The sequence below is a fragment of the Pleurodeles waltl genome, chromosome 2_1, assembly GCF_031143425.1.
Source record: "Pleurodeles waltl isolate 20211129_DDA chromosome 2_1, aPleWal1.hap1.20221129, whole genome shotgun sequence".
Lineage (NCBI taxonomy): Eukaryota > Metazoa > Chordata > Amphibia > Caudata > Salamandridae > Pleurodeles > Pleurodeles waltl.
In genome coordinates this window covers 681,874,956-681,891,191 of record NC_090438.1, presented here as the reverse complement: position 1 = coordinate 681,891,191, position 16,236 = coordinate 681,874,956, and the positions used below count along the sequence as shown (strand labels likewise).

The 16,236-nt window shown below is 41.5% G+C and overlaps 1 protein-coding gene across 1 annotated transcript in view; it reads left to right on the top strand.

Moving 5' to 3' along the window:
- TWSG1 (twisted gastrulation BMP signaling modulator 1) overlaps positions 1–16,236 on the top strand; it is an 83,755-nt gene that overhangs the window by 62,291 nt on the left and 5,228 nt on the right. The window contains exon 4 of the mRNA XM_069216599.1: positions 6,380–6,646. Within this exon, the coding sequence (XP_069072700.1) occupies positions 6,380–6,646 (267 nt within the window). The remainder of the gene's footprint in view (positions 1–6,379; positions 6,647–16,236) is intronic.

Here is a 16,236-nt window from a genome sequence, read left to right as displayed (position 1 = left end):
TGACCTAGCATGCATTACCCCCACCCCCTCCCCACCGCCATACATAGGTGGGTGCAGCCACTCACAGCATCCACTTGCAGGGGATCCCTACTCCCATTAAATTTGAGGCCATGCCTGTCATCTCTTTGAGAAGCAGATAGGCGGCTTGAAGTGTAATAAAGAACACTACACCATTCTGCACCTGGTTAAATGTGTGTCAGAGTGGAACAATGCACCCTATTTGTAACATGACCCTTGAGGTGGTATTCAATTGTGGAGCTGCATTCAAAGGACAAGAACTCCGTGCAAATGACCAGAAGCCATCGGTTGTTCCCTCTCCAACATTAAAATGGAATGTATGTGCCGTAGCACAGAATACCAATGCCACATGCATACACACAATTGGAGCAAGCTACCGAAAGATGAGTTAGGTTCAAAGGGTAGGCGTTCTATAGTTGGAATACAGCAGCCAATTGATAGTATTAGCCCAGCTGATCAAACCCTACTCAATGATAAGTCTTCAAGAACATAAGAACGAGGGGTTAGTTTGAAACATCAAATAGGTGTGGCGGTTGCTAGGATAGCCATATATATTTTTTTTTTTAAACAAACTTTTGTTAATTTTGTGGACATCCACAAATACATTGTGATAAATACGCAACTTAATGTGGAGTCAATAAAGGAGATACAGTGCATATTGACAATTACATTTGTGGGTCAATTACTCCCTCCATTCCTGTATTTATTTGTCCAAGTCCTCAACATACTAAACCACTCACCCCGACGCCCCAACATGGCACCTTGATAATTCAACTCGGCATGTTTACAATGTTCAATTAAATGTAAGTAGACGAGAACCTATTAATATAAGAGTTGGTGACAAGCTCATTACACTGACCGTGACTCCTGTCAGAGACAAACTTATGGTTCCATTCATGATGGGATCAAGTGGAAGTACTGGGATATATCCCATGTGTTAATTAATAACTATCTCCCATTCCCTGCAACCGGAACTGCTCTGGCAATGTGTTTATTACAGAGATGAGTCGTCTCTGTAACCCTCCATATCCCCCCCTGCACAGGGCTGAACATTCTGCCAGTCTCCATCTACACACTTCATTTCGTCAGGTGGATACCAGTGGGGAAACTGGCAATTTCCAGCGTCTTGTTATTTGCCTTTTTGCAATACGTAACACTAAATCTACAAAACGGGTACTGAAACCTTTGAGTCTCGGGTACATCCCAAGTATACAATGCTGCAAAGTGTCCCATTATAGTGATTCCGTTACTACCCTTACTGTTTCACAGATACCCTCCCAGTAGGGTAATAGCTTGTGGCAGTGCCATAGCATGCGGAGTAAGTCTGCCTCTGTTGCATGACGTTGGGGACACGCCGGTGAGTCAATGGGGAATAGTTTGTTAACCTTTAAGGAAGTTAAATATGCTTTGTGAAGAATTGTATATTGTATACATTTAAATCCGGTATTACGAGGAATTAGAGTAGGGTATTCCAGTAGGAAGCACCAGTGCTTGTCATGTAATGGGTGAGCTAGATCTGCTTCCTATTTATCCCTTAGAGGACTTAGTACTGTCATCAGTAGTTGGGAACGCAATGCCGTATATACCACTGCACCAGAGTCTGCCTGAGCCCATCTCGTATATCGCTCCCCCCAGTGTGTTTGTGGTTCTTCTCCAGTCTCCACCCGGTATTGATGTATATACCGTAACAGAAAAGCATGTGTGAGAAAGAGTTGCAGCAGCGCATGTGATTGTATGAATTCACGATGTGATATTAAGGTCCCTTCCTCATAAAGATCCCCCACTGTGGATACCCCCTGCTCTTCCCAGTGCATTAGTTTAGTTGTTGAGAGTACCCCCATTAGTGTTGGTAAACCTCTTAGAGGAATGGTAGGGACATGTGGTAACGTGGTACAGGTTAATTGTAATGCTGTGCCCCAGCAAAACAATGCGTGTGTATATTAGCATATCATCTACGTACAGCCAGACCACGTGGGTAAGTTGGCGATATATACGCCCCCGTCTTGGCCCTGGCTATTGGGTTGGTGTAAAGGACTCTATCCCACTTAATGAAAATCTCTGGAAAATGGAATTTCCACAACATTAGGAATAAATACTCCCACTCCAGGGAATCAAAGGCCTGCTGCAAATCTCGGGAATAACATCCTGCTGTAGGGAAGGGGACACAAGCCATCTCAATAATTTGATATAATCGGCAGATATTCATTGATGTGCCCCTGTGAGATATAAACCCGCATTGGTCCGTATGATTCAAATTTGGGAGAGAAGGGAGCAAGCACTGCGATAACACCTTACTGAGAATTTTATAGTCTGTCAGGACTGATAGTAGTCTACAGGAGAAAGGGAATCAGGGGCCCAACCTGGTTTCAATAAGGCGGTAACCAGGGTTTGAGTCGATGTACCTTGTAATATACTAATATCAAGGGCAGCTCTGTATAATTTCTGCAACCGAGGAACAAGCTGTGCCCCAAATGTTGAGTAAAACTCTATGGGAAGTCAATTGACCCCAGGCGTCTTATTACGTGCCATGTCTGTGATGGCTGCCCGCAGTTCCCCCGACATGTAGGTGCTCCTAATATTTTACACTGCTCACATCCCTGTCGAGGGATATGCAAGCCTTCTAAGAATCCCTTCCTGTGGAAACCAGAGAGTTTCTGGACCTGCCGTGTATGGAAATGTATAGTACTCCTTGAAAGCTTCATTAATCATTAATTGTGTGGTACATGACCTCCCAGTGGGTGAAACAATAATGAGTATCGAAGTAGGGGACCTGGGAGGTTGTATCTTACGAGCCAGAAGTGTACCCACCCTGTCACCCTCTGAATATATCTTATGTGTGTAAGAGATGAGATCTACTGTCCTCAAATGTTTCAATTCTTCTGCTTATTTGATTCTTTTAAGTCGTTTAGGCGTGTTGGGTCATGTGCTACTGTTTGTTCCAACACAGTCATACAGTCTTTAATTTTCCTCCTGGGGCAGTTCTGAGGCAGCTGGGCCACCAGGAGTCGTCCCAGGCAGAAGTGGTGAGCACCAGGATGACGATCTCTCTCTCGTCAATGTTGAGCTTGAGGCAGCTGTCCCTCTTCCAGTCAGCAATAGCCTTCGTTTCATTGTGAACGTTTTTTTTTGGCAGTTGATGGTTCGTTGGTGAGGGAGAGAATGAGCTGGTTGTTGACGTATGAGATGATGTTGAGCCCGTGATGTCTGAAGATCCCGGCGAGCGGGCCATGTAGATGTCAAAGAGGGTGGGATTTCATAGGGCTTAGGCTACTGAGACATTGAAATATGTGAGACATGTAATCCTCAAACTAAATCTCTCTCTCTTGAGGGATCTATGATCAAGGAGAATCTAGTTGCAGCCCTTGAGTCCCGAATTTATCCTTCTATTTAAAGGCATTGTAGAGAGGCAGTGACTTACGTATAAAGGGCATGCCGGTGATCCAGATTTGGGGTGCACAGTCTCTGCCATACTAGGCTGGAGTAGATAGAATCTGTGAAAAGTTTTCTGCAACAAATGACAGTGGACTTCTTGCTCCTGATCCGGAGGGTCAACACTTTGATGAGTCTACGTTTAGCAGAGGTTCATTAGGGCTAAATGTTGCCAAGCAGTAAAAAAGACAGCAGGCTGATACATTTTATCAGTGGTGGCTTGATCTACCACTGCCAGGACTAGACTGGGGGTGCCAAAAGCAGCCTTGGAAATGATGCTCAGAGCAGCCCTGCTTCCTTCGTCTTCTGCCTTGAAGGAAGGGCCTCATCACATTCAGAAGTAGCTTGAAGTCAGACCATTCAAACGAGAATTGGAGCAATAGGAGAGGGCCTCTCTTACTCTAAAGGGTGTCTCTTCATTTCTTTAATCCTCTTCGTGGTGTTCAAAGCAAGTCATGAAAACGTGCTGCCATCAAGTAAAAGTGGTGTAAAGAAAATCAAAGGCTCAGAGAATGCACTCTTGATCTAGGCACTAAACTAAAAGTTGGATTTCCTACTGCCTTAGTTACAGAGCTTACTAAAAGTGAAGTCTGGATCCCCTGGCAGCTTTGGAAAAATTGCAACGAAGTTGACGAAGTTTAGAAAAGAGCCTGCAAAGAGTAATGCCCAAGGAAGCAAATAAAGTGCCCTTTAGAACATCTAAGGGTACGTTCAACCATACTGTTTGGAGCGTCATACTCTTTCATTCTGAGGTTGTCGCGATGACCATAAACTCAGACCATCTGGCACTTCTTTATGGACAGTCCCTTTCAATTGGATTTCCATCTGTTTACTTATCTCGCCTATTTTCCTCCTTCAGTAGGGTAGAACCTTGCCTAGATTTCAGTCTTGGGGAAACATATATTACAATGGGACGTTTTGGAGCTTTTCTAAACTGCCTGCCCTAAAGAAGACCTGATTTCATCCCAGTTGGAGTAAGTAATAAAAGTGTACACAGAAGGGAGAGTGCTCTTCGGTGCACTGCAAACCAGGTATGCAAGCTCAAATGAAACTGATACAGGGAATACAAGAATAAATTCATAAGCATGGTTAGTGGTGCTGAATTACGTCTACAAAATACAGTTTGAAACCTTCACACTGATTTGTCCTTCTTTTAGCCTATTATGTGAGTTTGTGAATGCTCCTGTGACAATCTGTGCCTTCTAGTAACATAATGTGCAATCAAAGGAATAGTGCTACAAATAACTTTCTTTTGGTGTATGTCACGTCTGGAATCAGGACGGGTAGTTACTTCTGAAGACGAGTACATTTTTCGCAGTTCAGGACCATATATCTTAGGCTGTGTGAAAGCCTGGAAACCTACTGTGGGCAATAACATGGGGATGTCTGAAAGTTAGAGGGCACTGTCTTAAGAGCTGCACTTGATTCTAAGTATTTCTCCAAATGGAATGCTCCATTTCAGCTGTTCTTCATCGTGTTTCCTATGGAGAACATAGTTAGTCGATGTCTCGTTCCTAAACATCATTGTATTCATCGTATTATCCTTAAAATACATCAGGCTATCCAGGAATGTAATTTTTTTTCTGCTTGTGTTATAGGTAAGTCTGGTGTTAAATTTGTTTGTGTTAGTTAGAGCTTTTAAAAATTTTTGCAAATTCAGGTTAATTTCCACCTCAGAACACAGAAGGATCATCTATATATCAGGGTCCAGGGATGTTTTTCTTTAGGCGTTTGATGGTTGCCTTACGATGAATGAGCACAAACCTATTTAGAGCAACTAATGTAATCAATAAGAAAAGTTGTTTCATTGCTTTCCATTATTAAGTACGATATTGAATTGTCTTTTAACCTCTATCTGCAAATTACACGATCTAAAATGTATTTCCAAGAAAAATTCCACGTAACCAGGACCACAAATAGACAGTTGAAAGCGGAGGAAGACTACACCAGCTGTGATCAAGATTGACCCAGGTCATTAACATAATCAGCGTGTTTTTCTTCCCATGCTATATCATTTCAAATAAAGGAACTATGTTACTTTCTTGGTACCCTGAGTGTCGCTATTCCTTCTGTTTGGGGGACTATATATATGTTGGTAAAGAATATCCGGTTATGATTTTACTTGAAACTAATACGTTGAAGAAATAAACTTCAGAGATGAAAGTACGCTCCAACTTGATGTGGGATAACCTCAGATATTTTAATTTGACCTGCTCATTTATCCCATATTAGGTGTGAGTAGATCATCCATTTGAAATCTGGTGCTTTTAGAGTTTTGTTACCAGAACAAAATTCTATGTCGCCGACTGTAAACACAACTTGACAAAGATCTCAATATTGCACTTTTTTCTTGCTTATGAGAAAGTGTCAGAGTTATGCACATGGAGTATACAAGGCACCTTTTAATAACCGAATTTTCATACTTCTGGACGAAGAAAACATGACAGTGATGTGAAAATTGTTTGTCAGAAAAGACTGCAGAGCACTAAATCAACTGATGAGCAGCAAAAAAAGAGGACTATCTTTAGTCCTTAGGCAAAGAACAGTACTGAGTGCTTATTGGTGTGTTTTTTTTTTTTGCTTGCTTTTTGATTTAACAGTGGAACAGAGGCTTATGCTTTATATAGCTTTGTCTAGTTCATTGAGTAACTGGCATAAGTATAACTAGGTCTTGACATAAAATCCAGAGACCATATAGTATTGAAGAAATTTAAAAAAAGAGGGCAGGCCAGAAAGACTTTGATGTCCTCGTTTCCTGTTAGTTTTGATACTTTCTTTGTTCTGAAGACCGTACATAATGTTATGACTCTAAAATATTGTATTGATATATATATTTATTTCCAGTACTATGAATAAAGTAACAAAAATAAAAAGACCTAGAGTAATAAAAAAGCTAGAATATTTAAAGTATTTCCGTGTTATATGTTTACAGGAATGTGCAATCCAAGGAACTACAGTGACACTCCCCCAACATCTAAGAGCACAGTGGAAGATCTCCACGACCCGGTCCCATCTCTGTTCCGGGCCCTAACAGACGGAGAAAGACATCTGAACTGGAACATTGTTTCATTCCCTGTGGCTGAAGAGCTGTCCCATCATGAAAATCTGGTATCGTTTTTGGAAACCGTGAACGAGCCTCAGCATCAAAACGTCTCAGTTCGAAAGAACAACGGCCATGTGTCACGCAGCAATGAAAAAGGTAACCAGGGACAGTGTGAAGTTTTAATATGGACAGAAGATTTATTTTGTGGTTTGTGACATGTTTTAGTAAAGCATGCTAGATGAAGGGTCTTAAAGGTTGAAATGTCTAAGGAACGTATAACAGAACTAAAGGAATGATGTCCCAAAGATGTTGAGAAGAATGTTGGGCCTCGCTGCCTGCTGTTCACAAGTAAGTCGAGTTGGTAGATTTATTTTCATTAATTTTATGGAGAAAAAAAAGCGACTTTGGCAGCACAGGAAACAAAACAAGTCATTCACCTTACATGCAGTATTTATTTAGTGTTCTTAAACATAGGGGGGTTAGCCTTCTGTGGTGACTCTCCCTGTGAAGAGAAAGTAAGGTTGATAGCGTTTGGCCACCAACCATCTTGACCAACCACCCACATCTCCTCATGCTTCACTCCCTTCTAAAAATCAATATATTTTGCCTTCAAAAATGTAGCAGGCTTATGAGAATATATCTGCCTTGATCCATCGTCCAGCCAACTCAAAATCTCCTGCTTCACTCAGTTCTAAGAACTTACTACTATGATTCCGAGAATACATCCACCTCCCTCCATGACCACCTCCAGAATGACTGTGTAGCTCTTTTAAAGCCAGTCTCTGTTCTGACTTCCTCTGCTCTCCTCCAGTCCTTTACTTTGGTAGATTGGAATACCTGGCCAACATGCGTTGGGCCGTTTCTCAACAGGTACTTTGTGAAGGGCTGGTCGGAAATCCACACTTTAAACAAAAGATTCTAGGTGAATCACCAACCTTCCTTTCCTTTTAGTCTGTGTTTCTCTTTTCCTGCACTCCACTTTGGTTTTTCTGATGGGATTCTGCCCTTGACTAAGTACTATATTGTTACAGTACAGTGAGGACGAAGTTTAAGGGCAAGGCAACCCAAGGGTACACCAGGAATCCATAGTGGCAGTAATAATCTCTATCTGGTACCATGTCGGCATATTGCTCCTGCCAAGTGGCCCAGGATAGTGTGTTTCTTGGCGGGCTGATTAACCCTGTGATTTTGTTACCCACCAACGTACTTCTCTGATGCCATTTTTGGCATCTCGTGTTCACATCTCTTCCAGCCTACACTGTTCTGTCACTTTTTTTCCCACTGTCACAGGGCAGTAGTTTGTTTGATATGTTTCCTTTCAACATTCTTCTCACAGCTTTCCGAATTTTCCACCTATCTCCTTTTTTCTTCAGTCTTACTTTTTCGGACCTTAAGTATATCTTTTTTTTATAACCCATTTGTTTTGTTTAATAGCATTTTTCTTCGCTGTTGTATTTTAAAAATATTTTTGAACGTGTTTAGACTGCAAGTCTAAATACGTCCAAATAGATTTTAGGGGGCTATGGTTACTGCCAATACTGTCCGATGTTATACTATGACACTTGTCTTTGACTGTGAGTAATATGATATCTTGAACCCCAAGTCTTTGAGATGTCAGTAAGCACTAAACATGTACTCTGGATTCAATGGAGAGATGCTTTCATCTACTCCACACCATATTTAGCACTGTCCACAAACAATTTTTTTGCTGGACTGTTGTAGAAATGGGGAAAGTATAATGCAAAAAGAGAGAAAACATTCATTACATTCTGTGATTTCCATTCTTAGCACTACATAATCACTTGCCAAACACCACATGTAACCTAAATGCACATTAACATCAACAAGGCATGAGTGATATCTTGGCATAAGAAATATTTGTTTTTTGAAGACAAAACCCCAATGTGTAAGGAATGTAATACATTCCTATATCTTTAACTAATAATGTCAAATGTTCAAATAAAAGTCAGTCCGTTTTCGGATACAACTTGATTTCCAGAATACTCTGTATTGAAAATGCTTTTCAGCAAACTCCAGTGAAGTATATGTTCTCTCAACATAAATCACAAAGCAACGGCCCTGGCTGCATCAACAATGTAGCATGATTGCTTACTAAGAACACTATGAGAAATGAGGAAAGTTATACCCCATAATCCAAGATGGCTGACACCGTCGCCACACACTGTGAGAATTCAACGGTTACTCGATAATGTAATTTTGTTTGCCTGGTGTCATTGCATAGTACATTCACCACAGACTTGAAATCTTAGGCCATGATGCGCCGCCACGTTATGAACACTGCTCGCTTGTCCGCCTATGAGCGAATTCAGTTTGGGCAGGTTTGGAATACGAAGCCCATGCGCTCACCGAGTCATTATCATTACACTACTAACGTAAAGTTAATTAAGTATTCACCACCTCCTTTCTCTCCTGGAGAGGTTATGATCACTCTTCTAAGTAAGGTTCTCACAATTTGTTTTATTCTGAAGTGTACACCTCCGGTCTAGCAGCATCATTTAGGCCCATGATGATTTGCTAGAGTAGGTGCAAATGGCATTTGTGTTCCTTTTAGCCCACACCTCCATTTCAGTTACTCCTGTTCTGCACAGACAGTTACTACGAGTTTTTAACGAGGGCAATTGATCCTTCAGAACAGTGAACAAGGGTCAGTGACTCCCTAAACAGTCTACCTCCTAATTAAAGAAAGAAATTACACCTCTAACTGGGTGGCCTTTTCTAAGAAAGGTCATCCCTCTCCTGCACCCATGCTTTAATTCTCGTGCTAATCAGGGAGCGATGCAAACCCTCTTCTTCATATTGTGGAAACTCCCTGAATGAAGAGGAATTGCACAGCACCAATTCCTTGAAAGCCAGATTACTACTAAAAATCATGTCTCGCTGTTTAGAATCAGGCTCACTAACTCATTTTTTTTTCCAGCAAGCTTCTGATTTTGTGGATTTAAAAAAATGAACTTGTAGAAACACCAAAAGGTTACAATGTATCTTTTTTTGCGGAGGAAGTCCCCCGGTATTTTTATACCTACTTCAGGGCAACAGTAGTTACGTTGGCATATCTCCGAGCAAGATGAAAGTCAGTATGAAAGTCATCGTGAATCTAACTTCTCATTTACAGACAAATCGACCCAAGGACTTGTGACCCAAGCCTTGAATACAGGCGATTTAAAATTTATGTATGAAGTTACAGCAGCAATCTTAAATAAATAAATAAATAAATAAAGCCCCAGGGCTCAGATGAAGTCCCAGTTTACATGTATCCTTTTTTATAGCGACCTTGGTGCCAACTTTGTCAACTGTCTTTAATGCCGTGCAAGGCAGGATATGCTTCTTGCTCGTGACAATCGGACTATAGTACCAAATTATAAAAAAGAGCCTATTACTACCCAGCAAATTATTGCCAGATTTCATTATTAGATGAAGCTGTAAAAGTTTATGGTGAGTTGCTACTATCGAGTGGATCGAGCTAAAAAAGATATTGCCCAGGGCCCAGTCAGGGCACAGAGCTGGATTAAGCAGCCCTGAACAAGTCGCAAGTATATACCCCATCTGCACAAAGTGAAGCCTAATAAGGAAAACTGCTGTATATCTAACATTTATCAATTTAATAAGTACCTTCTACTCAGTAGATACAAGTATATTGTGGTCAGTTTTGAATGAGGAAGAAATTCTAAAACAGCTGCTTGCAGCTCTGATGCAACTACATCCACAAGATGGATCAAAGTAAGATACTGGAGTAATGGAGAATGTGCAAACAGCTTTCTGTTAAATTGGGGGGTCCACCAGGGTGTGTATTAGGGACAATTCAAGCTAATCTGTATATATAATTACATTAAAGCACACCTCTTAAACATGAATTTAGATTCCTCAAAACTTAGTGTGATAAGATATTAAAACCAAATGGTTGCTGATGATGCCATTCATGACGCGGACCAAAACAACATTACGCAATATCATAAAGGGCTTTCAAACTTACTGCGTGGAAAAAGAAGTTTGCAATCATCTCAAGTAAATCAATATTTATGATTATAAGCCGTAAAACGCCACTGAAGCGAACATTCCCTGTGAATGGCGCACCAGTTGAAAGAAGTATACACTTTCGTAGATAGTCAATCGGATATGATACCAAGCTCTCCTGGCCCTACCGGAAAGAAAAAGCAACTTGCATCATGAAACAGTATTTTGGAGCAGTTTTAAACTGTAAGAGAGTTTCAGAGTATTTTAGAAGCATATAAGATGGAGGCAACATTAACCCCCTTGGTTCGCCAAGACAGACTTGCAAAGATGGCAGACGTTACCATTAAATGTCATGGGGCGTATTGCTCTGTGTGAACTGATGCTATTGCTGCGCTTCTTATATTTATTCCAGAACTATCAAGAGAAGAAAAAGCAACATTCTTTTGGGGGGGGGGGAGGGGGGCCTGAATGTCAGGAAATGTCAAAAATCATGTCTGTGTGATTTATAAACATATATCCTTCCTGAGTAGATCAAGCAACGTAATTGTTTAGAGGGGAAACTTGTTTATTCCCAAATTATGGTAAATTCCGAACTAAACCAGGCAGCAAATAAGAGAACAAGCAAAAAAGAAAAGGTGTGTGCACGTGAACATTTTACAACAATCAATGAATATTGTATTGCCATTTGCAAAGTAACTCCGATCACTTCTAGGCTCTTTAAAGGGAAACACAAGCATACATATCTAAAAATGGTCAATTTTTTGATTAGATACGTTTCATGTTAGGAGATATTGCATTTCTGTAATTTAATGCTGCAATTTTGATAGCTACGGTTGGTATCCTAGTTCTATTAATTATGAAGTAAAGTGTCTCTCCCCGTTTTTATAACAGTTTAGTTTCTCCTGTGTACATACGTCAGTGTCGATTCCCATTAAATATTTTATTGTATCGATTGTAGGAAACCTATAATAGAAGTTACGCTGAATGCTTAGAATTCGGTGTGGCCTCTAAGAAAATGAAAGATTTACGCTCCCCATAAGTGGCCCCAAAATCCCTAGAGGTGGAGAGTTGCCCCCTCGCCTCAGTACATGGGCTTGGGCTTTCGGCAGGGGTTCAGCGGCTACAGTGGAGCTGCACTCAGTTTCCAGGGGCTCTCCTAATTAACACCTGAAAGAGGGACCTTTGCCATTGCTTCCGAGGATTAACAAAATGTAGGGCAGTCCAAGGAGCACTGAAGTGGAAGCAGTCAGTACAGATGACGGTTTTGTCCTCAAATACTCCAAATACTGCTTGTTAGGGTGAATTTAGCGTCAGTGTACAAATTCTACGCCATCAGGCCCATGGGAGTGTCTATAAATAAACGATGCATGCTCGGTATGGCAAACTATTACCATTTCCATCTCGGTCTTAAGTACTGATTCTCCTGCGTAGCATCACCTCAATGGAAAATGATGTGCCTTCCCCCTTCCTGCAGGCAGAGGCCAAGTTAGTCCTGGTCTGGGAAGGCTGGCCTTGCCCCCAGGTTCCTGAGACTCTAGGTTGGACGGGAGAGGTAGTATGCTGCCCGGAGACTGTCCTGTGACTTCTGTGCTGAAGGTGGATAGACTGGACGAACCAGAAACACATTAAATGCAATAGCCTGTTTTTTGTTATTGTTTTCTTTTCTTTATTTTTTAAAGTAGAATGTGGCATATTTTATGGGGCATTGAAAGGGACCCTCGTGTGAAGGTCTCAGTAAACCAAACTAGACTTTAGCAAGCATTAGCAAAGTCAATCGGTCTTGTTTAAACAATGTTGAGCGTCAACTATAGAAGTATAGAAAGTAATGAAAACCTTGCCTTTTATACTTTTAAGATGTCCGTGACATTGTGTGATGCTGTGTGTCATCACATGTGTTGCCTTGACCAGGCAGTTCAACACAACGTAGCAGTCATTTTGAAAGTAGATGTAAACAACGTTGTCACTTTTTTCTATGCTTTTTAACCCAGTCAGTCGCCACTGTTGGCTTTGCCTGAGCCGCAGGAGTTTAAAAGCCTTCTGCATTGGAAAAGCTAATCACAGCTGCCATCATGGAGGGCAACAGGGCTGAATAGTGAACCAGGACAGCATCTAGGGAGTCGCCGAGCCTGAAATGCTGCACCTGGCCCTCCATGGAGAAGCATCGGGAAGAATCGGGCCAGGAGTCTATGTGAGGAAACATCCAGTGCTTCACCAAGGCTGCAATCTGGCACACAAAGCACCATGGAGGAGCTTTAAGATGAGGCGGGTAGTGGAGTTTTTATCACACTAAAGGCATGCATTCCTATGGACTGCTAAACCAGTAATGAAATAAAAAATAAAAAACACTGAAAAAAGTAGGTCAGCGACTTCTGCAGTGAAAGGCTCTCCTCTAGCCAGTCAAAATGACGGTGAACAGGCTACACTCCAGGGGACGGGCAAACACTAAAAGGGAAAAAAGCTATCAATACCAAGCATTGGCAAAGTCAATAGGTCTCACCTTTGGGACGTATTGGCTCTGCTCTGAAGGGTCTGGCTTTTTTCCCTACTCAGTGCAGCATTACCATAAAAAAAGAAAGGTGCAATGATGCAACCACTGCTCGTGGTCACATCATTCCTTTGAGGCATGCATGTGTGATGACCGTGAGGGTGAGGGTAACTGAGGAGTGAATGGTGGAGTGGGAGGCAACAAGGAGGATTAAAGCATCATACAAGGGAGAGACCAATACAGGGGGTGGGGGAGAAGCACACATCGAGAGAATAGCAGGAGTGGGGTACAGAAGAACACAGAGCACAGGGCAGAATTACACTAGAGGAGTGGTTCTTAACCTTTAATCTTCTGGGTACCCTCACTTAATCATTACTGAAATTAGTGGATCCCCACTATATCATTATTGGATATCTTAGGAACCCCAGTGAGTCATTGCTGGAAGTCCAGGACCCTGGCTTAAGCAATTTCGATGATTTGAACCTCAAAACAATACACAAAAATACAGAAACAAGCATTATTCAAGCAAATACATAAATGCTGAAATATTTTGATTAACAAACAAATGTAAAAAAACAAAAAAAAATCAGTAATTTCGTTTTAATGGGAAGGTTAAGGCTTTTCTGAATTCACCTAAGGCCGCCCATTCTTTGATACTATATTCTGTTTGATGCATTTGAACTGCTCCTGTGAATCAATCTGAGGACACTAACTTTATTTTTAGGCTCCAATTTAAAATTCCTTTGATTTGCAGAACTTTTTAAAGTGTTCAGTCTTAAATGGTGCTTCTTTATTTATATAAACTTTATTAATCTGCTAATATTATTTAGTTTTCTAAGCAGTTGCGAACCCCCTGAATAGCTGTCATGGATGCCCGTGGATCCCCGGACTGCAGGTTAAGCACTACAGCAAGAAGCACATAGCGGTGACAGCAACACAGGGAGATGGAGGGATAAGCATACAAAGGTGAAAACAACATGGAGTGCGAGGGGCGGAGTAGAAGTACGCAAGCGAAGCACATCATGCAGATGGAGAAGAGAAGGAGAGAGCTGGAAAACACATGCACTCTCAAGGGCTGCTTATCTACAAAGAAAAAAAGTTCACTAAAACAGAGCAGTGGAAGGATAGAAGCCGGCTAATCAGGGATGGTACAGAAGTTATGCTTCAGAGGAGAGACAACACAAGATATACATGATGGGGCACGGATTTCCATTAAATAAGAAGCGAGCAAATTAGTGACAATAAAAACAACTAATAATTACCAATAGGCTTGCTGCAAGACCCTTTAAGTTCTTGGTAGACCCAGATTAGGTTTTATTAACCAAGACATTTGCACGGTCTAGTAGGCTTGATGTCAAATGGAGGGAACTGAGATTAATTAGAAATGAATTAATCATGAGCAAGGGCTGACGGATAAGTGCAATATTGTAAACAATGCTGTCTATGACTGACAGCTGGAGATGTATTTTGCATGAACACAAGAATGATGACAATTGGGGATTTAAAACATAGGCGGTGGAAGTAGGGCTGCGGAGGGCGCAGTATACCTCCAAAATAACCATGCTGGAGTTCAGAAGGTTAATGAGCAATAAAGTGTCCTTTAATCTTTTTTTATCTTGTCACATTTGTTGTGGGTTCAGAGACAGAGTTCAAATGGTAGGCTATGTATGACAAATCGCTGCCTACTCTTTTAACACAGGGATTGGTGTTCTCTTTTCTTTCATTGCAAAGCATGAGTACTTTGTAAAAGAATTCAAGCACATTCTGCACATTATTTTGTAATTCAGCGTTTAAAAAAAAAAAAAACATTTATTTATTTATTACCAGCATGGCAATATAAATCTCAGTGAGCATGATCTATTACTCATGCGTAGGGCCCACACAGGGGTATCAGTGTTACAATAACATAAGTCACAACAGTCCAGATAAGAACCCCTGTGTGTACACCCATTCATGTGCAGATTATCTCTCGCAAGAAGTACAAATCCAAACAACCAAGCAGGATGAAAAACAGTGTGTGGGGCGGAAAGCATTCACCAGCAAAAGTAAAGGGGAACAGGCAACTGAACAGAACTGAGAGAGGGTCACTAAATAAAGGAATAAAAGGCTCCTCACATCCGGCGAGGGCCAAGCAGTGAGATGGGCCATGCAGTAGATCCTGTAAGGAAGCATGGGGGAACCCTAAGGATTGGGTATGTTGGGCCATATCATCACCTCAATCCAAGGCTCATCAGGTTAGTGTTCCTTAGTGGAAACGTCCTCAATGATTGGCATAAGTTGCCCTATGCTATCTATTAGGAGACAGTGCTCGAGAATCGTGTCCCACGCTTCTGTGTGGTCAGAGCTGGAACAACCTCCCTCTGCACATCAGACGAAAGCCTATCGCTCACCATCCTCAGGAAGAACCTCAAGACGTGGCTCTTTGTATGAGGCCCCTTCCCTCCAGCGCCTTGAGACCCTCACGGGTGCGTAGCCGCGCTTTACAAATAACTGATGGATTGATTGAGTGCTCCATAGTTCTTTCTTTGCTTCAGTGTGAAGCATTGTCCTTGTAATTTAGAATTATGATGAAAACAAAGATTTTAATTCGATCAAAACAGATCAAGACACTCTTCTCGATAATGTACAAATGATAAATATTTGCTCAAAACCAATTTACACATATTATCGTATGTGCACTTTATAGTTTTACCAATAAAACTGTATCCCCGTGCAAATGTAGTGGCCATTTCAGTGGAAAGTGTGCTGTCCGTAAATGACAGAGTGCTACCGCCATGTTTTATTAATATATTTGCAACAGTGTGCTCCAAAGTGCACCGCTGGTTACATACTACACCCTTACCATTCTCCTGCTAAAAGGGAATGTCTAATTTGCTGCACTTGTTCTTTTTTGGTGGCACTTGATTTTTCACAATCCCTAGGACTTCAGTGATGTAATATTGATGGCAGTACCTCCACTCTGAAAATGGCGTCAGCATCAACAAGAGTAAGAGAGTTCCCCCTTTTTGGGGGGTTTGTGTGGAGAGAATGTCGTGTTTTTTTTTCTGACTCATGGGAGCAAAATCAAAGCACTTCACACAATAAACGTAGGTCTTTACATGATGATTATCTCCATGGATAGATCTCCAGCTGGTCTTCCCTGGGATTTGTCTTGAGTGAGTCAATCCTCTGATGTAAAATCGTTCCATATAGGTCCTGTTGATTCGTCCAACATGACACAGTTGCCCTTGGAGTCAGTGGACTTCATAGGAGTGTCTTAAATCTTCTACAGGCGCATTCCGAGCACTGC